This window comes from Pimephales promelas, chromosome 11 (genome assembly GCF_988280905.1).
Source record: "Pimephales promelas chromosome 11, fPimPro1.hap1.1, whole genome shotgun sequence".
Taxonomy (NCBI): domain Eukaryota; kingdom Metazoa; phylum Chordata; class Actinopteri; order Cypriniformes; family Leuciscidae; genus Pimephales; species Pimephales promelas.
In genome coordinates, this window is record NC_142779.1 from 33,682,254 (window position 1) to 33,707,093 (window position 24,840).

The 24,840-nt window shown below is 41.5% G+C and overlaps 2 protein-coding genes across 6 annotated transcripts in view; both read left to right on the forward strand.

The window, feature by feature from the left end:
* Window positions 1-24,470, forward strand: part of eml4 (EMAP like 4) — a 128,533-nt gene extending 104,063 nt beyond the window's left edge. For all 5 annotated transcript variants that reach the window (XM_039690349.2, XM_039690351.2, XM_039690347.2 and 2 more), the window contains 9 exons: window positions 1,808-1,933; window positions 2,839-2,970; window positions 6,371-6,438; window positions 6,539-6,627; window positions 6,709-6,806; window positions 16,344-16,431; window positions 16,586-16,684; window positions 18,814-18,944; window positions 23,843-24,470. In XM_039690349.2, the coding sequence (XP_039546283.2) occupies window positions 1,808-1,933; window positions 2,839-2,970; window positions 6,371-6,438; window positions 6,539-6,627; window positions 6,709-6,806; window positions 16,344-16,431; window positions 16,586-16,684; window positions 18,814-18,944; window positions 23,843-24,319 (1,308 nt within the window). In that variant the 3' untranslated portion in view covers window positions 24,320-24,470. The remainder of the gene's footprint in view (window positions 1-1,807; window positions 1,934-2,838; window positions 2,971-6,370; window positions 6,439-6,538; window positions 6,628-6,708; window positions 6,807-16,343; window positions 16,432-16,585; window positions 16,685-18,813; window positions 18,945-23,842) is intronic.
* LOC148977237 (uncharacterized) lies at window positions 20,643-21,754 on the forward strand. Its single transcript, XM_089117402.1, has 2 exons — window positions 20,643-21,629; window positions 21,743-21,754. Exons 1-2 carry the CDS (start codon window positions 20,643-20,645, stop codon window positions 21,752-21,754), a joined length of 999 nt encoding a protein of 332 aa, XP_088973528.1.
* Window positions 24,471-24,840: the final 370 nt, after the last annotated feature.

Consider the following 24,840-nt stretch of genomic DNA (forward strand, 5'->3'; position numbering starts at 1 on the left):
GCAATTCGTCACATCTCATTCATAGTAGCCTACAGGTTGGACAATAATAATAATAGGCCTAAGATTACCACAAATAAACACTCGATTTTGACCAATATCCAAGAGTGTGCGGAGTTTGGAGCACGCAATGGATGGCAGACAGACGCGGGCGCGCCGTGAACACTTTCATTTTCCCATTAACAGTGGAAACAACTTAAAATACTCTATCATTTCTGGTTATACAGAAAATAATAATACATTATCCGCAACTAGTTTTATTTGCGTAATGTCACAATGACAAGAAAATGTTGTGCTTTTGTAAAATAACATAAAACAATCAGGCGCGCTTTATGATCTTCGTGAACTGGAGCGCGAGAACTGAAACAATAGCCTTTAGCTATAGACTAAAGCTTTAAATGTCCACCTTAAGAACAAATTCGAATCGTAAACTAATACCTTCTGATTCTGTAATCCGTATGGAAGGTGCCGTTCTCTCTAAAGGTGCATCCGGAGATTATGTTTTTAGCTCGTTATTTTTACAGATGCATTTATGATAACTCACCTATTCAGCACTGCGGGAAAAATATCATTAATATCCGCGTTTTTGGTCTTAGAAAACCAGTAAAATCTACATTTTTTTTCCCCATATTAATTTGTGAATATTTTAAATGTTTTAAAGGGGGCAAAAAGTCATAAACAAATATCTGAAATTTCGTTGAGATGTAGCCTATATAGCGCAGAATTGGTGTGGTCAAACTAAAATTATGGTGTTCAACTTTGCGTTTTAAAAATACAACAACCGTTTATTTTTCGTTTTGCAACGACCGTTTGGACATAATACGAGATAGAGTTCTTTATTAAATTCATTTAAAAAAAGAAACAATAATCACAGGAATAGCCTCTCTAAACCTCAAAGAAATGCCATCAAGACATCGAAGCAGAAATAAGGGAGAAACACCAGGAACTCTGTGTCTTTCCCTGCCATGAATGCTTGGATAACACACCACGTCTCCTTCCATTAATAATAATAATGTCTAGTGCGGTGCATGGCTGTGTCCGTTGCCATGATTTTTGGAAGGACTTATCGCGAGAGGAAAAAAGGACGTTTTAGTCGCATAACATCGGTTAATGGAAACGCCGTCATTTCGCAATAGTTTTTTATCGACATTTGGAAAATATCGCAAAAGTTTTGCGCAAATCTGTAATGGAAACGCGCCTACACTCACTCTCCCTCACTCACTCATGATAATTGATCTTTTCAGGATTATTCTTTTCAGAAGTCTTGGTTGTCACTTTTGATCAAATTAATGCATTCTTAAAATAATTAAATAAGTAAAAGTTGTAATTTCTTTTAAAATAAAATTGTGCTGACCCCAAACTTTTAAATATGAGTGTATGAGATACGGATAAATATCATTTGCAAAGTAAATCAGTCACACATTATTTGATAACTCTGTTTTAGTGTCCTTGTTACATGTACCTACCATAGTAATAACAGTAAATTATGCAACTAACCCTCAACCAATTATATTACACTGTACTTAAATATATAATTACACTGTAACAATGACACCTAAAAATAAAGTGTAACCCATTATTTGATGGTGATGTTGTTACAGTGTAGGCACAGAAATAATTACTGAGTAATATTAAATACCTAAATGGACCTACTATAGGCTTAGGCTTTGGTTTAGAGTTAGTTTTTTTGTAATTATGCATAATTAACTGTTTTTACTGTGTACAGTAGTACAGTACACAATACAACCATAACGTAACAAGCACGTATAGCAACATAAACACGAAAATAACACGCCTCTGTTTCCCTCAGGTCCCAGATCAGTACGGCACCATTCGAGCTGTGGCCGAGGGCAAGGGGGAGCAGTTCCTGGTGGGAACGTCCCGCAACTTCATCCTGAGAGGAACCTTCAACGATGGATTCCAGGTGGAAGTGCAGGTATACCGCTGATCACATGTGCACCTTCAGTGAGGGCCAGAAAGCTGGATTTCCAACACACACACAGAGCGGATAACGTCGCTCTTAAAGGGATACTCCACTTTTTTTGGAAATAGGCTTATTTTACAACCCCCCCAGAGTTAAACAGTCGAGTTTTACAGTTTTCGAATCCATTCAGCCGATTTTCGGATATTTGGAAGTATATCAGTAACCAGACAGTTTCTGGTCTCATTGACTTCCATAGTATATTTTTTTCCTACTATGGAAGTCAATAAGTTCCCCAAACTCGTCAGGATTAAGGTGGATTGTTCTTCGAGAATGTTCCGCTCTTGTTTGTCATTGTACACACGAAACTTCACGCCAATAAATCAAAGCATAGATATGCATATCTCAAGCATAGATATCTATATAAAGGCTAGATATCTCGTCCACGCTGCTCAATTTTCTACCGATTTTCAAACGGTCTGGTTTTTTATAAACGTCAGAGATGTAGTTATGATACTGCATACTTATGAATAATAAGTGTATAAATAAATAATCATCCAGAATTATAGCCACGTTAATAACGTTTGTAAGAAACCAAACCGTTTGTAAATCCGTCAAGATTTCAACGAGGTAAGACTAAGAGTATTTCTTACATCAGATACCACAGAGCCCGCCAGAAAGCCTGTCTGTGACAAGATGGCCGCCGGTGATGACGATAAATACTCCGCCGTGAGACATCTAGCGTTTATATAGATATCTATGGTCTCAAGCGCCTCTTTACGTTTGTCCTAATGCCTGTTAGGTGTTTGTGGATTTGCCTCTTTCTATCTCCTCTTTAGAATCGATTCAATGAACACATGTCTTAAAATCGAACAGGATTTTTTTTCAGCTGTATATTCAAGGGAGTCTTTGTTTTTTAGGGGCACACGGATGAGCTGTGGGGTTTGGCGTCCCATCCCTTCAAGGACCTGTTCCTCTCCTGTGCTCAGGACAGGCAGGTGTGTCTCTGGAGCTCAGTGGACCACACGCTGGAATGGACCAGACTGCTGGACGTAAGACACACACACACTAATACCCGTCTACGGACGTGTGCTCTCACGCTCTGTGTTAGATGTGGTGGCGACATGACCTAAATCTTACATCAGTGTTGTAGTCGAGACCACCTCACTCGAGTCCGAGTCGACACCGAGACCAGAGAGAGTCGAGTCCGAGTCAAGACCGAGTCCAGTGGGGTTGATTACCTAATTTACTTTTATTTACTTAGAGAAATCCTTTTTTTTTTACTGAATTTACTTAGAGTTTAAAAAATATGATCAGTTTAGGGTAAAAAGGCCACATAGTAGGTGGTGTTAAAAGTAATTTTATTACAATTTGTCATGCGCAGTTGCGCACTAGAAAATCACCAATCACTGGGCGTGTCAATCAATTTAAAGAAATATTTTATTAACATACATTAATAATCATGAAAAATATTTTTAATTGAACTCGGGTGGACTCGGGAATAATTCCGAGTCCTAAAAAAAAAAATGTTCGAGTACGAGTCGATTCCGAGTCCAAATGGACACGAGTCCATGACAAGACCAAGACCATTAAAATATGGTCTCGAGACCGAGTCCGAGACGAGTCCGAGTCTCGAGTACTACAACACTGTCTTACATCATGATACGAGCTGTATTTCACCATAATGATCTATATAACACAATACTATAGGTCTTTTTGCTTTAGAATAAGGTTTTTATATTATAAAAAATTTTGATTTCATTGAAATGTCAAAATTCTTCATAAGAAAGAACTAATAAAAAAACTCTCAAGCTTACTGAAACAAGTAAACAGTCAGTGATTACATAAGAAAATAATTACAAGCAATAAGATGACAAATTACAACAGAAGAAATAGACCTACCTGAAAAACGTTATAAAAGTACTAGCCTACATAAATCGTAAAAGTGATCAAATATTAAAATAATACATTGAATATCTTCACTGTGTAAATGGAGACTACGTGTATTCTGACAGAAAAAGTGATTCAGCCAAGCACATTGAGAGATTTTCTCTTTTTTGTTGTTTGATGAACATTAATAAGAAAATGTAACTTTGTCTGCTGTCACTTTAAGAGCGAATGCACTGATCCAATATACTGTTACACATGTGTTTTCTCTCTCTACGGTTCATAAAGATGGGCATTTTTGACACATAAGTGTGTGTATTTGACCGCTCAAGCGCAATTAGGCGGCAAAAAGAACAAACACTTCAAACACTTTATGAGCAGCGGCTTCGAACGGTCTCTCAGACCATCGGGCATTTAGTGAAATAAGTTCTCTTTCACTGCTTATTGCGTTTTAACGGTTTAAATGAATTATTTCTAAACAGCAATGGTTAAAAACACACAAACAATAAGCTTTCATGACCGCTGCTTGGATAGGAAACACTGCTACTGTCAAGCTAATGCTAATTTGGTAACACTTTGGTAACACAAGGTTCATTAGTTAACATTAGTAAATGCATTAACTAACATGAACTAACGATGAGCGATGCATTAGTTACAGTGTTTATTAATCTTTGTTAATGTTAGTTAATACAAATACGGCTGTTCATTGTGCGTTCATGTTAGTTCACAATCCATGAACTAATACAACCTTTGATTTTAATAACGTATTAGTAAATGTTGGAATTAATATTAACTAAGATTAATAAATGCTGAAGAAGTATTGTTCACATATTGTACATGTTAACTAATGAACCTTATTGTAAAGTGTTACCGCTAATTTCAATATTACAGTTGTTAGTAATAATGCACACAATATGCCTCCTGTTTTTTGGGGTTTGTTTTTTGCCACTGTACTTGTTCTGTACTTGATCTCATTTTTTACTGCCATAAATTGTGCATTTTATTATTCCATATATATTTTTTTTTTAAATTTCACAGCATTTTAACTTATAGCCCAGTGTTTCAATATTCGGAAAATACCAAAGGGAGTAAAATACCTTCATCCAGATGTAATATATGCGTAATATTCCAGAAACAACTCCAAAAACTACGCAGAATAAATAGACGTGCTTGAGGGATTTGTTGGCAAACTTTACAACACATGCCACAACATAAGTGGTTCTTGCAAATCTTTTATTTTTACTGAGGCATCAATAAAAAGACAAGTTGCACAGTTTGGTTCATACAAAACTTTTTCACAGAAGCGCCTATTATAACAGCGGTTCATTTATAATCGAAGCGCAGTGGATAAGACACATGCCTTTGGTGTGAGAGACCCGAGTTTCGAATCCACTGTGAGACACCGATGTGTCCCTGAGCAAGACACTTAACCCCTAGTTGCTCCAGAGGCGGGCGACCTCTGACATATATAGCAATTTTAAGTCACTTGGGATAAAAAAAAGTGTTAGCTAAATGAATAAATGTAAATGTATAAAAAGGATATCCACTAACTCCTCCTTGACATCTTATCCGCAGGCTGTTTGTAATGGTGCAATAATACAGAATTTAGTTGATGTGCGCATATCAGGTTTTTTTTACAATAGCTTTAAAGTTATCCAAACCTTCGGACCACTAGAGGCCGACAGCACACTTCCCAGAGGGCCATATAATGGCTTAACATTATTTTAAACGAGGCAAAACAAAATTGAAAATAAGTTCAAACAGCTCAAATCAATACATATTTCATATTTTCATATGTTTTCCCTCCTCAAATGTCGTTTTATTTAAGCTCAAGGGTTTCCGCAGCCTATAGTATAGGAAGGGAGGTGTGGTATCCAGACCTGTTAAACTCCTAAATGTTTCTTTAGGTAGAAATTGCTATTTATGAATTAAAAGAAATTAAAGACTGGAAACATGTAAATGAATTGGTCATAAAAAGTGTGAACCTGCAATACAGTCAGTTTAAAAACATCTGGAATAATTAGATTTCATTATTTGAATTATTTAAATTTATTTTTGATTAGGGCTGTCAAACGATTAATCGCGATTAATCACATCCAAAATAAAAGTTTGTTTTTACATAATATATGTGTGTGCACTGTGTATAATTATTTTGTATATATAAATACACACACATGCTTGTATATATTTAAGAAATATTTTCATGTATATACTGTATATAGATTTATATATAATTTTTATTATATATACATATAAATATTTTATATATAAATAAAAAATGTCTTAAATATACATGCATGTGTGTGTGTGTATATATATATATATATATATATATATATATATATATATATATATAAATACACACACACAAAATAATTATACACAGTGCACACACATATATTATGTAAACACAACTTTTATTTTGGATGCAATTAATCGTGATTATTTATTATTATTATTATTTAATATAATGCCTCTCCTAGTTTCTGTAGATAAAATAAAAATGTTTTTATTTCAGCAGTGATATCAGTCGAGGTTGTGAATGTGTGTGTGATGTGTGTTTAGGAGCACGGGCACTGCGCAGACTTTCATCCCAGCGGTTCGGTTGTTGCCATCGGGACTCACTCAGGGAAGTAAGTGACTGCCATCTCTACTGGGAAATCTGGCATCCATCCGTTTAACACTGAAAAGGTTTAGCGGCTGCAGTTCAGACAGTGTGTGTGTGTGTGTCAGGTGGTATGCCCTGGACGCAGAGACTCGAGACCTGGTGGCCATTCACACAGACGGCAATGAGCAGCTGTCAGTGATGCGCTTCTCTGTCGGTGAGTGTTTGTGTGTGTGTGTGTGTGTGTTTTGAGCCGACATGTCCCTCTTGCTCACCGTTTCACCGTCTCTCTTCCCAGATGGAACGCTGCTGGCAGTGGGATCACATGATAACTTCATTTACCTCTACACCGTGTCGGATAAGGGACGCAAATACAGCAGATATGGGAAATGCACTGTGAGTATCTGACGTGGTTGTTTGCACAGAATTAAAAACAGCTCTCTGTGGAATTGAACAGAAGGTGCATTTAAAGTAGAGCCCGACCGATAAAGGATTTTGAAGGCCGATACCGATACAAATATTTTTGGGTTTTAAAATCCGATATTCCGATATATCGGCCGATATTTTATTTATTTATTTATTTATTTATTTATTTTTAACTGGACATGATAGTCACAAATTTTGTCATGCTTATTTGAGTTAAGAGAACTGATGGGGATGTTCTTTTAATTGTTATTCAAGCAATGTATGTATCGTGCCCAACTCAACGAGTGTTGCCAACAGGAACGGTGTAGAGTGCCCTCTGGTGGACAAACTATACAACTCCAACACTCATGACATGGTTCAAGCGTGTTTCGTCCATTTTTATTTTATTTTTGAAATATTCATTTATCGGCCATTATAACTGCCGATACCGATAGTTTGGAAAATACCTAATATCGGCCGATAATATCGGTCAGCCGATATATCGGTCTGGCTCTAATTTAAAGTGCCCCTGTTGTGTTATTGTATTGACTCCTACAATATGTTTAAATGTATCCAAGGTCCAGTCCAATCATTTACCTTCTAGCATCAGATCTTTTCTCACATAGTCTGAGTTTTGGTTTCTCTAAAACCCTCCTTTCTGCTCTGCTCTGATTGGTCAGACGGCCCAGTCTGTTATGATTGGTCGACTGCTTACGGTGCATATCGGAAACCAAACGCTCATTAGCAAATCAGTGCACACTGTAAAAAAATTAAATGATCGATAAGTTATGACAAAATATGTTTTTATGTTACTTTAACTTGTCAAAATTAAATTAAGCAATTAAGTTATTCAAGATTCAACAAAAAAATTAGGGGTGTGAATCTCTAGGCACCTCACGATTCGATTCGATTACGATTCAGAGGGCTGCGATTCGATGTTAAAGTGTTTATTGATTATCTGAATCTTTTTGTACTAAACACGAGGTTTAGTCACGTCATTACCGATCGAGGTGGGCGGAGTTATGAGGTTTGACTGACAGTTTGAGGATCCAATGGAGACACAAGGTTTAGTCACGTCATTACCGAAAGAGGTGGGCGGAGTTATGAGGTTTGACGGACAGTTTGAGGATCCAATGGAGACACGAGGTTTAGTCACGTCATTACCAATAGAGGTGGGCGGAGTTATGAGGTTTGACGGACAGTTTGAGGATCCAATGGAGACACGAGGTTTAGTCACGTCATTACCGATAGAGGTGGGCGGAGTTATGAGGTTTGACGGACAGTTTGAGGATCCAATGGAGACACGAGGTTTAGTCACGTCATTACCGATAGAGGTGGGCGGAGTTTTACGGTGTTTGTGGAGGAAGTGAGACTGGAGTTACTGATGTGTGTGTGTGTGGTTGATGCTTGCGAGCACACAAACAAAACTTCATAATATCAAACTGAGTGATTTATTGTAAAGACAAATACATCAAAAACACATTTTCCACAAAACATTTGTCAAAAGAACTGTTGAGGCTATCCTATAGGCCTCGGCATAGATGGCATGGTGTTCTCAACGCGTAGCAGAAATTTCAGAGTCCAAACATTTGCTCTCTTTGGGTGGTGTTCCCGTTTATTATAAAAGTATGAAAGGTAATAATTTACATTAAAATGGTACTTCACCCAGTGCTAAATATTAAAGTGCTGTCGTGCTGTTGGTAAATTGGGTGCTCACGGCTACGGTAAGAACCGTGTGTTCCTCACCATCCACACCATACCTAACTGATTACCACACCTGTTTAATATACTTAATTCCCAGTGACGTCACACCCAGTTCAACACTCCCACCAAGTGGCTAGAGTAAGTAATTGCAATATTAACCTATCCCCAAAGGTTAAGGTATAAATGGCTCCTACACCCCGGCCCCATAATTGTGAATATTTATTTTAACCACAATTACCCAGATTACCCATTTAAACTAAAAGAGCCATTTGTGCAATGCTAATGTAAGTGAAATCATCTTCTCTTGAGCTTAGAACATCTGTGGTTGGATCATAGTCATCTCATCTGTCACTCATCTGTGACACTTCGACTTCCATCAAAAGGCAGATCTTCGTTACGGGTCGTTCCAGCTGACCGTTTTTATTTTCAACAGCACTGAGCTATCAAAGCCTTTCTTGTCAGGGTACATCTGTGTAATTTTTTCCAACAGCCAGGACCCTTGCGGAGTGACAGGATCCATTATAACCACAATGTGTCCAACAGAAAAGCCTTTTTTTTTTTTTGTCTCATCCACTTCTGCAGCATTATTTGATTCTAGAAGACCCTCTTGCTCCATTATTTGATTCTCTCCCTCTTCAGTTTGTCCTTCTCCAGCAGGTTTCAGCTTTTCTGACTGAGCCTCGAGATCCCTGTCGCACTTCTGCACCCGAGTGGACTGTGCGCTCTTCTCATTCTCCACTCTACTTACTTCCTGTAGCTCCTGCTTGACCAATGAAAGTTCTGTTCTCTGTTCCTGAGCCTCTGCTTTGGCTGATACCAGCTGGACCTGAGTTTCTGACAACGATGCCTTCAGCTGAGACATTTCTTCTGCAAACGTCTGACTGATGGTTATGGATTCCAGTTGTTTTTCCAGCTGGCCACTCAGCTGGTTGGTGTCCTGTCTTTCCACATTTATCGTCTCCTCCGGGACCTTCACCAGATCCAGAGCCGTCTGTTTTTGCTTCTCAGCGTCTGAAACCTTTGACTTCCACATGAGCTTGCCATCCTCCACACTACTCTGCAAGACTTTCAGCGTGCTCTCCATTTCACTAAGTGTTGATCTGTACTGCTCACACTCAGCCTGAAGTGACCTCCGTCTCTCTTCCGATAGAATAAGTTTCTGCTGCAGATCCGTCACATCTGAGCTGGACATTATGTGCTGCTGTTCTGCTGGACTCTGCTGATTTTCTGTCAGGTTCTTCTGTGCTTCATGTGTGAATGCTTCCAGCCAGTTTGTCTGATGCATTTCTATGTTAATGTGAGGGAACAGTGTCTGGAAAGCGTTTCTGGTGTCTGTCTGGAAAGAGCTCAGCTGCTGCTCAACTTCACTTTGTGCGGCCTTGGCCTGGCTCAGTCTTTCTTCACTCAGCCTCTCAGTAGCAGATAGGGCTTCCACTGTGGCATAGTTTTTACCTTGCAGTTCGTTGCTCTTGGCCTTCACTTGCTTCATCTCTTCTTTAAGCTGTTGAAGTTCCTCCCCCAGTGAGATCATGCATGCGTCCTTCTCCAGATTCTCAAACGACGGTTCAGCTTCGATAGTATCAGCACTTTCCATCTTCTCCAGCTGAGCCTGTAGGGATGCCACAGAATCTTCAGTTTCTTCCCTGACACTCTTAAGTTCATAAATTTGCCCTTTTAGCTTTGCGACTGAGATCCTATTGGCAGTGACAGCAGGATGGCCCATCTTGCCTTTACGCGGCTCACCACCTCTCAGCGGACCATTCACGACCCACCCCAGTTGAGTCCTGACAGCATATGGTCCTTCACCTTGGCTATTTATTATCTCCCATGGTTCCATGAGTTTCGGCGCATTGGTGCCTATCAGCAATTCTACCTCTGCCTCAAAACTTGGGAACTGTAATGCCTTCAAGGTATTTCCATCCCTCTAGGTCCTGTTGAGTGAGAATGTTATTTCTACTCACAGGTATGGTCCTCTGAGTGTAGACTTCAGGTAAGTCCAGGAAGTTTTCTTCATTCAAGCCAGAAACCTCGAGACCACTAAGCAAGAATGTGTCTACAGACCTCTCTTGGCCAAGAGTATGGAGAAGAATGCTAGTCTTGACCCCTGAAAGTTTGAGTCTTCTCATGAGATGCTGGGTACAGAAAGAAGCTGAACTCCCCGGGTCTAGAAAGGCATAGGTGTTAATAATTGTGCTCCCAGACTTGGCCTTCACCTGTACAGGCACAATAGCGAGAACACATTCATCACTTCCGGCCCCAGTATGGCCACATGTCTCCAATGACACAGATGCATTATTGACTGACACTTCCTGTGCTTTAGATTCAATGTGCAGGACAGTTGGATGTTTGTGTTTACATATATCACATGTCAAAGGCTTGTCACATTCCCTGCTCATATGACCTCTCCTCAGACAGCTGAAACACACTCTGCCTACTTTCAAAGCCTCCAATTTCTCCCTATGTGTCATCTCATCAAGCTGTGAACACTTCTCCACTGAATGCTGGCTCTTACACACACAGCATGACTCTTCGTCATTCTTTTGTGAAGCTGGCCCTCTGCGCTGTTGGTGCCAGGCTGCTGATGTAGTTGATCCTGAGGCAGTATTGATGGCAGCAACAGTAGCTTGGCCTCGTCCGGTGTGTCTACTCTTGGGGTTAGAGGGAGGGTCTGGTGGCGTACCCTGTAGGTCACCAAAAAGAGGATCAGACAGAATCTTTACCTGACGCTCAATGAAGGCCACAAAGTCTGGGAACATAGCTCTATAACCACGGTGCTCCTGTAGCTCCCAAGCGACGGACCTCCATTTCTCCCTCAGTTTATATGGCAATTTCATCATTATCAAGCGAAGATTGGATGGCACGTTCAACTCCTCCATATGTTGTAAATCTTCCATGACATTGCAACAGTCCCTTAAAAAGATTGAAAAAGACTGCAGAGCATTAATGTCATCAACCCTCATCATAGGCCACGTCATAGCCTTCTCCATATAAGCTACAGCAATTTTTATTTCATTTCCGAAGTATTCTTTCAATAAATTCTTTGCTCTCTCGTAACCCTGCCCAGGAGCCATGTTATAGCAACTTCGAACCAGTTCCCTTGGCTGCCCTCTGGTATGTTGCTCAAGGTAATAAAGACATTCTTGTTTATCTGTAGTTTTCTTTTCAATAGCTTGCTCGAACGCTCTAATGAAGGCAGCATACTTAAGTGGGTCACCATCAAACTCTGGAATAGCTCGTGGTGGAAGAGAGGCTAAGGCTTGGTTCTGAACCAGCTGAGCAATGATGTTAGTTTGCTGTTGCATAAGGTCGTACAAGGGAAGGTGTTGAACATTGTCTAGAGAGGAATGATGATGCGACTGTAATTGGATATGTGTACTCCCTTGTGAGATCAATGGCTGAAGTCCTGTTGGTGCAACGTTAGTGCTGGTTCCAAAGATGTTCCCCTGGGCTTCAGACCTGTGAGAAGATGGTGCATATGACAATGAAGATAAAGAGTTATCAGACCTTGCTAAAGACTGGGCTTGTAGAATATGAGGCCTTCCCTTAGGCCGTACAGCCAATGGCAGAGAATGGTCCTGTTGGAAAGAGACAGTTTTAGAAAGTTGCAAGACAGGTGCTGTGTTAGAATAACTTGATGTTTGTGATTTTAAATGAGCATGAAGATAGGCATTCATGGCATCCTCTCCATTATCCTCCTCATCCTCATCCACATTTACACCACCATGCACTTCTTCAAACACAGACAATCTAGCCGTAGCAGCAGCCAACTTGGCCTCAACCTCTAGCTGTTCCTTTTTCCTTTTCAGCTTTGCCTTTTCCATTTGAAGGACTTCTTGTTCAGCGTCAATGTCATGCATTTTTCTCAAAGCGGCTGCAGACTGTAAAAGTGCAGCCCTTTCAGCCTTTACCTTTAAACACACAGAAATAATACTGGAAGCCTTTGAATGGATAGAAGAATGATCTTTATGGTTTGAACCTTTAGTTGAAACATTGGATATACTATCTTCAGGCCGTATGTCCGAATTTATTATAGATGGCACATTAAGATTCTCATCATCATTTTTTGCAGCAGCATCTGACAACCATTTCTTTACATCATTCTCAAATATATTAATTTCCTTTGTTTTCTGTGCAAGCCAACGTTGTTGTTTTTCATGTTCAGGATCTGGCATAGGCATTTCCAGCAAAGTAGTTTGAGTTTCTAAAGCCTCATTGCACAAGGTGGTATATTTATTGAGACATTTCTGCACATCAGACACAGTTTGAGATGTTCTTTTCCCAGAAAGAACCTCATTAATCCTCTGCTTAATTTTACTGGCTTGCATAAGTTGAGATTTACGATTTCTTTGCAGATTTTCATACAGCATTGTAAGTCCCTTAGGTGTTAATTTTCTTATGCGTTTCCCAGAGTCATCAACAGCAACACTAGACTTATCAGAAATATCGTTTTCGTCCGTAACCACAGAAGCAATTTTGGCTCTACCGAGCAAGGTTTCTTCCTCTCCAATCATCTTTATGCATTAAGCACGTCAAGTTCAAAGCGCTCAATGAAAACAGCACAATTAACTTTCCTTATGCAGAGGAAACCAACAGCACGAACAACACAGCACCATGAGTTTTACGAAGCAACAACACTGAAACAGTCTTTCATTTCAATTTCAAAAGTCCACCTTTTTTTGCAATTCCATCAGCAGGAATAAATGAAAGTGTACCCACCAGCTTTCCTTAATTGCAATCTGTGAGAGAACTTACAGGTGTTTCATTTATGACTTCCAAGCTCCATGACACGAGTAAGCAATCCAATGACAATGAGATGGGCAATCCTTTCATATCCAAACGATCAGGACACTCCAGTTCAGTTCAGAAGCGTATCCAAAGCAGGAAGGAATCGGTTCTTACTGTGTTGAGGCTATCCTATAGGCCTCGGCATAGATGGCATGGTGTTCTCAACGCGTAGCAGAAATTTCAGAGTCCAAACATTTGCTCTCTTTGGGTGGTGTTCCCGTTTATTATAAAAGTATGAAAGGTAATAATTTACATTAAAATGGTACTTCACCCAGTGCTAAATATTAAAGTGCTGTCGTGCTGTTGGTAAATTGGGTGCTCACGGCTACGGTAAGAACCGTGTGTTCCTCACCATCCACACCATACCTAACTGATTACCACACCTGTTTAATATACTTAATTCCCAGTGACGTCACACCCAGTTCAACACTCCCACCAAGTGGCTAGAGTAAGTAATTGCAATATTAACCTATCCCCAAAGGTTAAGGTATAAATGGCTCCTACAAGAACTACAGATCACCACGCTGATTAAGTATTTAAAAATGGCTCCGAAAAGTCAAGTTAGTTCTGAAACAAAATCCAGGATTTGAATGCAGGTTTAATAGTTTATCTACACAATTCATTTGAGATTCATACATTTTGAAATTTGACTTAAGTGTGCAAAAGTGTTGTAAACCATGTGCAGTGTGGGAATGCTGGACTTCTTCTGACCTACATAAATCACATGTCAGGATGTGTATGAAAGTTGGCAATGGAGCGATAGGTGATCTTTATATTCTAGTTGGAACTGGATAGTGTGCAGATAGCAGGCTTTCACACACACACACACACACACACACACATAAAGATGTCAGTGCTCATGTGGGAGTGAAGCCTGTGGACTCGGATAAGCAGAGATTGAGCTGGGTGGAAACCCTTCCAGCATTATGTATTTATTATCATTTCCAATCCTTTGATTAGTTGTCCGTGTCTGTGAGACGTTTCCGGTCTCGCTGGAGATTTTAGACTTTTGAACTCAATTGATTTAATGCATCCTGAGCTGGATTACCTAATAATCATTATTTACTCGGCCCTATGTTGTTTTAAACTTGTATGACTTTGTCTTCTGTGAAATATCGAGATGTGTTTATAAATGAGATATTTTCAGATTGTCCAAGCTGATCTTTTCTAGACATTGAAAATGGATGTTCATTTGCTGTCAGGTTCCAAAAAGAACAAAGGACCCTAAAACGCTCATCAAAGTGATCAAACTTGTACGCCACATCTTAGTCTTCAGGATCAGTAATTCCCTTGCACACTTGAGCTAACTTTTAAAAAGAGTACATTTCTGAACAATTTCGGACATGCATGTTTTGATTGTCCGCATCTGAGGCAATAAGTGCATTGCATTATATTTACAAGTTATTGAGTTTATTTTAGCAATGTGGGCGCTCAGTTTTTTTCTGTAATTTGGCCAAAATAATAAAGGTATTAAAGATGACGTAATTCACACAGGCTATTTAAGACCATATTGGCTATGACTCGACGACAAACGCTAGATTAAGACACTCTTCTCCGCTCCTCAAATACATAAAACATTTGCCTTTTATATATCATTTTTTGAGTATTAAAAACTCTGTACCTTACTCTGTACATTACCGATAGAGGTGGGCGGAGTTATGAGGTTTGTCTGACAGTTTGAGGATCTAATGGAGACGCAAGGATTTAGTCACATCATTACCGATCGAGGTGGGTGGAGTTATGAGGTTTGACTGACAGTTTGAAGATCCAATGGAGACATGAGGTTTAGTCACGTCATTACCGATCGAGGTGGGCGGAGTTATGAGGTTTGACTGACAGTTTGAAGAACCAATGGAGACACGAGGTTTAGTCACGTCATTACCGATAGAGGTGGGCGGAGTTATGAGGTTTGACTGACAGTTTGAGGATCCAATGGAGACACGAGGTTTAGTCACATCATTACCGATAGAGGTGGGTGGAGTTATAAGGGTTTGACTGACAGTTTGAGGATCCAATGGAGACACGAGGTTTAGCCACGTCATTACCGATAGAGGTGGGCGGAGTTATAAGGGTTTGACTGACAGTTTGAGGATCCAATGGAGACACGAGGTTTAGTCACATCATTACCAATAGAGGTGGGTGGAGTTATAAGGGTTTGACTGACAGTTTGAGGATCCAATGGAGACACGAGGTTTAGTCACGTCATTACCGATAGAGGTGGGCGGAGTTATAAGGGTTTGACTGACAGTTTGAGGATCCAATGGAGACACGAGGTTTAGTCACGTCATTACCGATCGAGGTGGGCGGAGTTATGAGGTTTGACTGACAGTTTGAGGATCCAATGGAGACACAAGGATTTAGTCACGTCATTACCGATAGAGGTGGGTGGAGTTATAAGGGTTTGACTGACAGTTTGAGGATCCAATGGAGACACGAGGTTTAGTCACGTCATTACCGATCGAGGTGGGCGGAGTTATGAGGTTTGACTGACAGTTTGAGGATCCAATGGAGACACAAGGATTTAGTCACGTCATTACCGATAGAGGTGGGTGGAGTTATAAGGGTTTGACTGACAGTTTGAGGATCCAATGGAGACACGAGGTTTAGTCACAAGCTCTTTTTATTACTTCATTTATTATTCATTCATTGGTTAAATATTTGCAAAAGGCACAGACTGACTTTAAGTAATGATTTATGAATTTGATGATTTATAAAATTAAAATAACAGTAATGATAAAATATGGAGATGCAAGTTTTCAACATTGTTTTGGTCTTTTCCTTGCACAAAGATATTGTTTGGCTATTGAATGCACTGGTTGAATGAATGCACATTTATAGTGCTCGTTTTGTCGTCTTTGAAACTAAACCGTATAAAAACACTACATTTTTTCATTGCAGGGAAAAGATGAGCTTAGCTATTCTACAAAATATCTTCATTTGTGTTCCCTGGAATATTTTTTTTTCTTGCAAAACATACAGTGATGACATTTTTTTGACATACAACTTTTGAGTTTCAAATCTTTTAATCTGTTTCCTCAGGGACATTCCAGCTACATTACACATCTTGACTGGTCCCCCGACAACAAGTTCATCATGTCCAACTCAGGAGATTATGAAATCCTTTACTGTAAGTGTCTGACCGCGGAAAAATCTCTCTGAAAAAACATAAATATCCGATCATATTACATTTTTTGTGTCTGTGTTTGCGTAAAATTCACCATGATTGTTTCAGCGTGTGGTTTGTCGCTGAAACGTTGCGTTTTGTTTTCCCGCTTCCACAGGGGACATTCCAAACGGTTGTAAGCTGATTCGTAACCGCTCTGAGTGCAAGGACATCGACTGGGCCTCGTACACCTGTGTGCTCGGATTCCACGTCTTTGGTCAGTGTCTGTGGAGTGATGCATTGTGGGAGTTATTGGTTAGAATGACGCCTGCATTAATTATGTATTATGAGTATTGTGCGTGAGTGTTCTGCGTATGCATGTCTCGTCAGTGTTTTCCAAACGTGTGTCTGGTATTTGAACTGTATGCTCTATTTAACACTCATTTCCTGTCAGTGGTTCAGTCTTGAGGGGGTCTTAGTCATGCTCTCGCTCACACACACCAACACACAGTTACTGGCAGTCTAAATGAGGACATTTTGGACCTCTACTGTTTTTATATAAAGTAAATTATAAACTATATATATATATTTTTATTTTTTTATTTATTTATTTATTTTTTTTACTGTGTCTATGTGTGTGCATGTTTTTCTATCCTGGTGGGGACTTAACCCTGAATGCACACAGACTCATGGGGACTCGTTACTTTGTGGACATAAAATTGAGGGTAAACACGCTTATAAATCATACAGAATTATTATTTTTTAATGTTAATGTTTTAATGTTTCCTTTGATGAGTAGGTTTAGGTGTAGGGTTAGTGTAAGAGGATAAAATATACAGTTGGTACAGTATAAAAACCATTACGTCTATGGAGATACGTCCTCACAAAGACAGTAAACCAGACGTGTGTGTGTGTTTGCAAAAGAATACTCATCCTCAAAAAAACAGTAAAAGGAGTAATATTGTGAAATATTATTCAAGTTTAATATAACTGTTTTCTATTTAAAACATTTTTAATTATAGTAGTATGCAGTCTAGTAATATGCAGTATACATAGTGTGTGTAAATGGAGATGTCCCCCAGAGGAAGGTTTTGTCATATTTAGCTCATTTTCTGCTGACACATGTTGCTCATCACCCGTTTATTAGTCTGATTGTCAGTCATCTGTTCTCCCTTTTCTTCTTTCGTCTTTATTCACGTCTGTCGTTGTAATTTCGCTCCAATTCTGAGTGACTTCATGTCTAAGCAGGATGATTTACAAAACCCAAAAGTAGTTGAGGCCACAGAAGTCACTTTATCTGTCAGCGGAGTGTGCTGTCTGTAATGCTGGAGACGGCTGCACGTTTACACAAAGACAGCCCAGTCTTCACCACAGCTCCACATATTTTAGCACTTTATTAGACTGGAAAAATATTTGGTTGAACTGTAGAAATTCCTCAGCACTGAGCCAATAGATTAGAGCAGTGCGATGAATGATGCTACAGAAAAGTGTGTGTGTGTGTGTCCTATACCTGGTGTTCTTCTGCCTCCTGCTGGTGATCTTGCTGAAGGCTCCTTATCCATTTATGATCATAGTTTTTGACTGTGCTAATGAATATTATATTGTCAAAAAATACCTTGCCTTGTTAAAAATTAAGAAGGAATTGAATTCTATTCTTTCTTGCCACCATTTTAAGATTAAATTACAAATTTGGGTAAATGTGTAAGCTTTATGCCTACAGAATATTTAGTCAGCCACTGATTGTGCAAGTTCTCCTACTTAGAATAATGAGAGAGGTCTGTAATTTTCATCATAGGTACACTTCAACTATGAGAGACAAAATGAGGAATTATTTTTTTTAAAGCATTTATTTGTAAATTAAGTTATAGTATTAAATTAAAAGCAGTCATGAACCATATTCATCAATGCAATTGTTTAAAGGGGCTATACGTAACAATTTTTATGTATCATGTGTGAACAGTGTGTTATGAAACTTAAAAAATGAGATTTCCTAGGTATAATCTATTGTCTCAAAAATACTCTATAATCAATCTATCATAACATTGTGATTTGAATGATCTGTTGATATGACGGGCTTATGCAAACATATCCACATCAATCTGATCTATGATTGATTGAAATCTTCACCGTGTAATAATAACCTTTGAATGACTAAAATGACTCTTATATGAGCAAGAACATTCTAGAAAAGTGTGTGTGATACACCCGTTTACGTCTCGCTTGGTGGAAAAACAAACGAGGCAGTAATAAGCATGATGTAATGTTTTGTTCCTCCACGTTTCTTGGAAATGTCACTTGTTTGAAAAGCTACATTGTCTTAATAGTGACAGGCTTGTGATGAATGTAGTTATTAAATTGATAGAATCTTTATTGTAGTTACAGTGTTGTGATGTGTGTGTGTTACAGGTGTTTGGCCGGAAGGCTCAGACGGGACAGATATCAATGCCCTGGTGCGATCTCACAACAGGAAGGTGATCGCTCTGGCTGATGACTTCTGTAAAGTGCATCTTTTCCAGTATCCCTGCTCAAGACCAAAGGTCTGTCACACACACCATCTTCTCTGCTTTAGTTCAGAGCAGTTTATCTGTTACCCTATGGCTGTGGAGAGATGATCACAGAAGCAAACAAATGGTTAAAACCAGACCATTCTCAGCGTCATAGACAAATCATTTCCAGAGGGGCGTCACCAACGGATAGACCTAAAACCAATCAGAGCGATGAAGGAGATAACGTATGCAGAGCGGCGGAGAAACATCTCAGAGTGTTGTTCTTTGCTCGGTTTTTAAAGAGCCCCTGTCATAGCATTTGAAATGTTCCTATTTCTGTTTTAGGAGTTCCCAAAAACAGTTTAACGTGCATGCAAGGATAAAAAAACACTTTATTTGTCTTATAATATGCATTTATTTTTAACTGATTTGCTCACCGACTCCCAAATGACTCGTACAACGACTCATTTTTCCAAACCACTCCTTTGCGTGACGCTAATCGGCGGTGATTGGTCAGATGACCGACCCAGTCAGTTGTTTGTTAGCATAACGCATAAACATATTGATAAAGCACTGCAGTACTACAAGACGCTCTATTCTTTATGACAACTCCAATGACAGCGACAAACATTTCACATATTTAAAACAAATTGACATTGGAGACCTAGAAGCTGCGCTGAGCGTAACTTACACACACATATGCGCACACACATACTCATTGCGCCATCCCTCCTCGCGCCCGACGCTACAAAACCCATAAAAGCAACAATTATTAATAATACTAACAGGTTGTGATTCGAAGGAGGAAGCTGATCCATATACACTGGGTAAGTAAGGTACTGAGCCCTCCTTCAGGAACAACCGCTTGCGAATCCACATTTGAATGCATTTATGTTTTTGAACGATTAATTAAAATGATGAGAACACAATCGGGCTATACTGTTGTGGTATCGTTGCAAATATGAACTCTAACCACCGATTCTTCACATGCTCGCCCCTGGTAAATGAAAACAAAGTGGCTGAACTGTCTTTGCATTGTAGAACACAGCGTCTTCTCGACATGATGCTATACTGAAGTATTTGAATGTGTAGACTTCAAGTTTACACTTCCGTCTGCTGGGCGCGGCCAAAATGTCTCTACGTCACGATGTAACAGCTAATGACTCGTTTCAAAAACAATTCATTTCATAGACTCAGAGTCGACTCTCACTTTTGAAAGACAATAACTGTCATGATTCTGCCTTCTTGTCTTTGATTTTCTCTAGTCGTGAGGCAGGATCATGACAGAATCATGTTTTGTGTGCAAGCGCATGGCCTGTTTGGGCCATGTGCTTGTGTTGTCTCGTTAACTTACCCCGCCCCCTTGTTATCCTAGTCTTGTGATTATTGTCTAGTCAGTTTCACCTGTCCTGGTCATTAGTGTTCCCCTTTATAATCCCCTTGTGTTTGCTGTCCTGTGTCGGTTCATTGTTTGAAACCCTGTTTGAAACATGCTGTGAAACCTGCTGTGAGATCTGTTTGTTGTTTTGTGAAGTTTGCAGTGAGTAATCCCTTGAGTTAACTGTTAATCCAGAGTCTGTTCGTGTTTTAGTATTGTTCCTGTCTTGACCTCGGTTTAAGTCTAGTGTTTGTTACCCAGTCTTGTTTTGCCCCCTCGTGGGCTTTGTTTTCCTTTTTTGTCCTAATAAACCCTGAGTTCATTGTACACTGTCTGCGTTTGGGTTCATCATCCTTCCACTTCATAACAGAATGAACCGACCCCCAAGGAACCCAGCAGACAGTTTGTTCTCCCAGTTCCGGCCACAGCCGGAACAGTGGTGGTTGTCAGCTCCCACAGACGGAGAGAGAATCAACGGTCCTGTCCCACCCGAGGGTGAGTGGATCCTGAAGAATTGGGCCCGACTCTGGGATCATTTCTCCCAGGAGGATCCGCCGGCTTCCACCACCTTGTCACCACCTGCCAGGCTGCCAGTGATCCCGGAGGGTCACATTTTAGCTGTGGTTACGCAGGGGAACCAGGCTCACTCCACTTCGGCTCCCGACACATCAGCTGCACCCGCAAGTCTCCGTGGCAAGCGAGAGAGACGGCTGTCGTGGGAGTCTACTTCGGAGTCCTCTTCCACTGAGACCACACTTCCTGCCGTGCTTCCCCAACCGGTCACAAACCTGGCTATGTCCTCTGCTCCACGACCCAGGAAGAAGAAGAGGAAGAAGGGAGCCTCTTGTCCTCGGTCTCTGTCTCTCCCAGAGCCCGCTCCAGCAGGCGCCGTCCCAGAGCCCGCTCCACCAGAGCCCGCTCCAGCAGGCGCCGCCCCAGAGCCCGCTCCAGCAGGCGCCGTCCCAGAGCCCGCTCCAGCAGGCGCCGTCCCAGAGCCCGCTCCAGCAGGCGCAGTCCCAGAGCCCGCTCCAGCAGGCGCCGTCCCAGAGCCCGCTCCAGCAGGCGCCGTCCCAGAGCCCGCTCCAGCAGGCGCCGTCCCAGAGCCCGCTCCAGCAGGCGCCGTCCCAGAGCCCACTGCGGAGAGAGTTGCGGCCGATCTAGCCGCAAGAGAGATTCTGCAGTCGGTTTCTGCTCGTCAGGAGATGCCCATCTCTCTGGCTGCCAAGACCCTGTCTGACTATTTGTCCAGTCTGATCAAGATCCTCGAAGTGCCTGTCCTGTCCTGTCCCGAGCCCACTGTGTCTGTAAGTGCTGTCCCTGAACCTGTGTCTGTAAGCGCTGTCCCTGAACCCGCTGCTGTAAGCGCTGTCCCTGAACCTGTGTCTGTAAGCGCTGTCCCTGAACCTGTGTCTGTAAGCGCTGTCCCTGGACCTGTGTCTGTAAGCGCTGTTCCTGAACCTGTGTCTGTAAGTGCTGTCCCTGAACCTATGTCGGTAGGCGCTGTCCCTGAACCTGCAGCGGAGAACACCACTCCCAAGTCGGAGAGGATGATCGTCGGATCAGAGTCACCTTCTGTGAGCTCTGTCCCAGTTTTCCCTCTGCGATCTCCTACCACACCCCCCGTCATGAGTCCAGCTTCGTGTCCATCGTTCGCTGTACCCCCAGTTGCTATCCCTGTTGTGACTTCCACTGTTCCCAAGACCTCGTGTGTTTCCCCGGTCAGTCCTGTCTGCGCTCAACCCCGGTCCCGGACTGTTTCCCCATTTGTCCCTGTCCCCACGGTCCCTGGACTTCCGTTTGTTTCCCCTGTCTCCCCTGTCATGGCTCAACCCCGGACTGTTTTTCCCTTGTCCCACACCACTCCTCCCAAGCCCGCTCGGTCCTCTCTTCCTAAGTCCACTCCCTGTGGTCCCAGGACCCCTGTCCCGCCCACCCACCCTGGACAGTCGCTCAAAGACTCTGTGCTTCCTCCACCTCCTCTGCCTTGTATGTTGTTTTTGATGTTTCACCCCAATCCTGTCGTTGTGTATTTTTGTATGCCTTTGTTAGTTTTTGCTATGTACTGTTGGTTTGTGTCTTTGTCACAGTCTGTCATGTCCCGTGTTTAATGTCCCCTTGAGGAGCGTCTGGAAGCCGCTCCTTAAGGTGGGGGTTCTGTCATGATTCTGCCTTCTTGTCTTTGATTTTCTCTAGTCGTGAGGCAGGATCATGACAGAATCATGTTTTGTGTGCAAGCGCATGGCCTGTTTGGGCCATGTGCTTGTGTTGTCTCGTTAACTTACCCCGCCCCCTTGTTATCCTAGTCTTGTGATTATTGTCTAGTCAGTTTCACCTGTCCTGGTCATTAGTGTTCCCCTTTATAATCCCCTTGTGTTTGCTGTCCTGTGTCGGTTCATTGTTTGAAACCCTGTTTGAAACATGCTGTGAAACCTGCTGTGAGATCTGTTTGTTGTTTTGTGAAGTTTGCAGTGAGTAATCCCTTGAGTTAACTGTTAATCCAGAGTCTGTTCGTGTTTTAGTATTGTTCCTGTCTTGACCTCGGTTTAAGTCTAGTGTTTGTTACCCAGTCTTGTTTTGCCCCCTCGTGGGCTTTGTTTTCCTTTTTTGTCCTAATAAACCCTGAGTTCATTGTACACTGTCTGCGTTTGGGTTCATCATCCTTCCACTTCATAACAATAACTTTATATACGGTGCACTTTCAGATATAAATCTTTGCAGGATGTTTTTATTCCCTTAGAGCTATATTCCACACCATATGAACAGTCATTTTCAAAAATCCATGATAGGGGCTCTTTAACAAAAAGGAAACGTTCGAATCGCCTAAAACAGACGTGATAGATGATTCGAACGAGTGATGTTCGACGACGGCGTGCATCTTTTTAATGTAGGCTACAAAATCTGCTTCAAAATCCCAGCGCTGTCGTCATCGTGTAAAGCCCGCCCCAACGTTTCTGATTGGTGCCGCGATTTCGACGGATTGGAAATGGGCTTGAATGAGCTCTTTGCCAGACTAAACTTCAGAGCAAATCTAAATTTGCTGGAAGTTGTCTGGGTTTTCCCAGGTTTAATTCAATTCACAATACATATTGTTTCAAAGCAGCTTTACAGAAAGTGAATTTTCAGAAATGTACAAAGAAAAAATACAGGGCATGATATAATTTCACAGTTTAATCATATGTATAGCTCCTAACTTAATAAAACTGGCTGTGAGGAATGAGTTCCAGGGATTTCTGTACTATAATACTGTATATAATATTGTCACGTGCCTGTGATTATCCCTCCGTGTGCAAATGTTAGCATGCGTAAAGAGTATTTTGACCTTTTCAGACGGTTCAAACTGCAAATTCGCATTGCAAAACACCATTCCACATATACAAGTGGCCCAAATCAGAATTAAAAAGATCCGATTGCATGTGCTGTTCACACTGTTATGGAAAAAACAATCTGATTCGCGTATCAGAAAAAAAAAAATTGGACGTCGTCTGAACGTAGTTGGGTGAATTTCCCAAGGCCAGGGCGATTATGTCATTGATTTATCTGAAATTTGATTGGTTTTGTTATTTAATTGCAGGCCCCAAGCCACAAGTACAGCGCCCACAGCAGTCACGTGACAAACGTGAGCTTCATGCACAACGACAGTCACCTGATTTCAACGGGCGGCAAGGACACGAGCATCATGCAGTGGCGTCTGGTGGAAAAGACCTCTTCCCTGGTGCACAGCGACTCCAGCTTGGGCCTGGGCGATTCCCTGCTGCACAACTCCACCCCTCGCCCTGTGGCGTCGGTACCCACTGAGCCCGTGCCGGTGCCAGCCTCGCTACCCATCAGCACCCAGCCTGACGCCAACACTCCCCCTCCCACGCCCCCCGAACCCCTGCACACGGCCACCCCTAACGGACAGCAGGACGGCTCGGCCGAGACCCCGCCCCCTTCGGATGAGGCCACGCCCCTCTCTGACAGCACCCTGAGCCCTAAGGACAGCCTCGAGCCTAGCGACGACACGGCCACGCCCAGTGATGAGGGCATGCCCTTTAACCCCCCCTTATAAAGCGGCCCGACCCCTTCTCTCGCCTGCTCAAATTCCTGGCGGATTCTTCTCAGTTTTTATCCTTTCGAGATTTTCGTTTCGTGTCTTAGTTTGTTGTTACGTCGACGGTTTGTTCGGTGGATGCGGTCGTGGAGGCATTGGTCCGACTCGGATGGTGAGGGATTAGGAATGTGTAGTTGAAAACCTCTGAAAAGATTTAGCGCACCTACAGGTTTACACTTGACACACACACACACACACACTACCACACGAACACTAATACACGGAAAAAAAGAGGGAAACCGAATTACCAGTTCATACACACAGACTAACATACAAATGGACACATGCTTTCAATTGATTGGCATTTGGGATATACAACAAAACTCTTATTGATTTTCCTCGCTTAACGAGATGGTTCCCTTAAAAATACAAATAGTCATCCTCATGTTCTTCCAAACCTGTATGACTTTCGTTGTTTTGTAGACGTTTTAAAGATGTTTCGAAGATGTTTCCGAAAACAACAATGGACCCCTTTGACT

Excerpts from the sequence above, each read along its gene's own strand:
- LOC148977237 (XM_089117402.1), top strand. The coding sequence starts at position 20,643 with ATGAACCGACCCCCAAGGAACCCAGCAGACAGTTTGTTCTCCCAGTTC.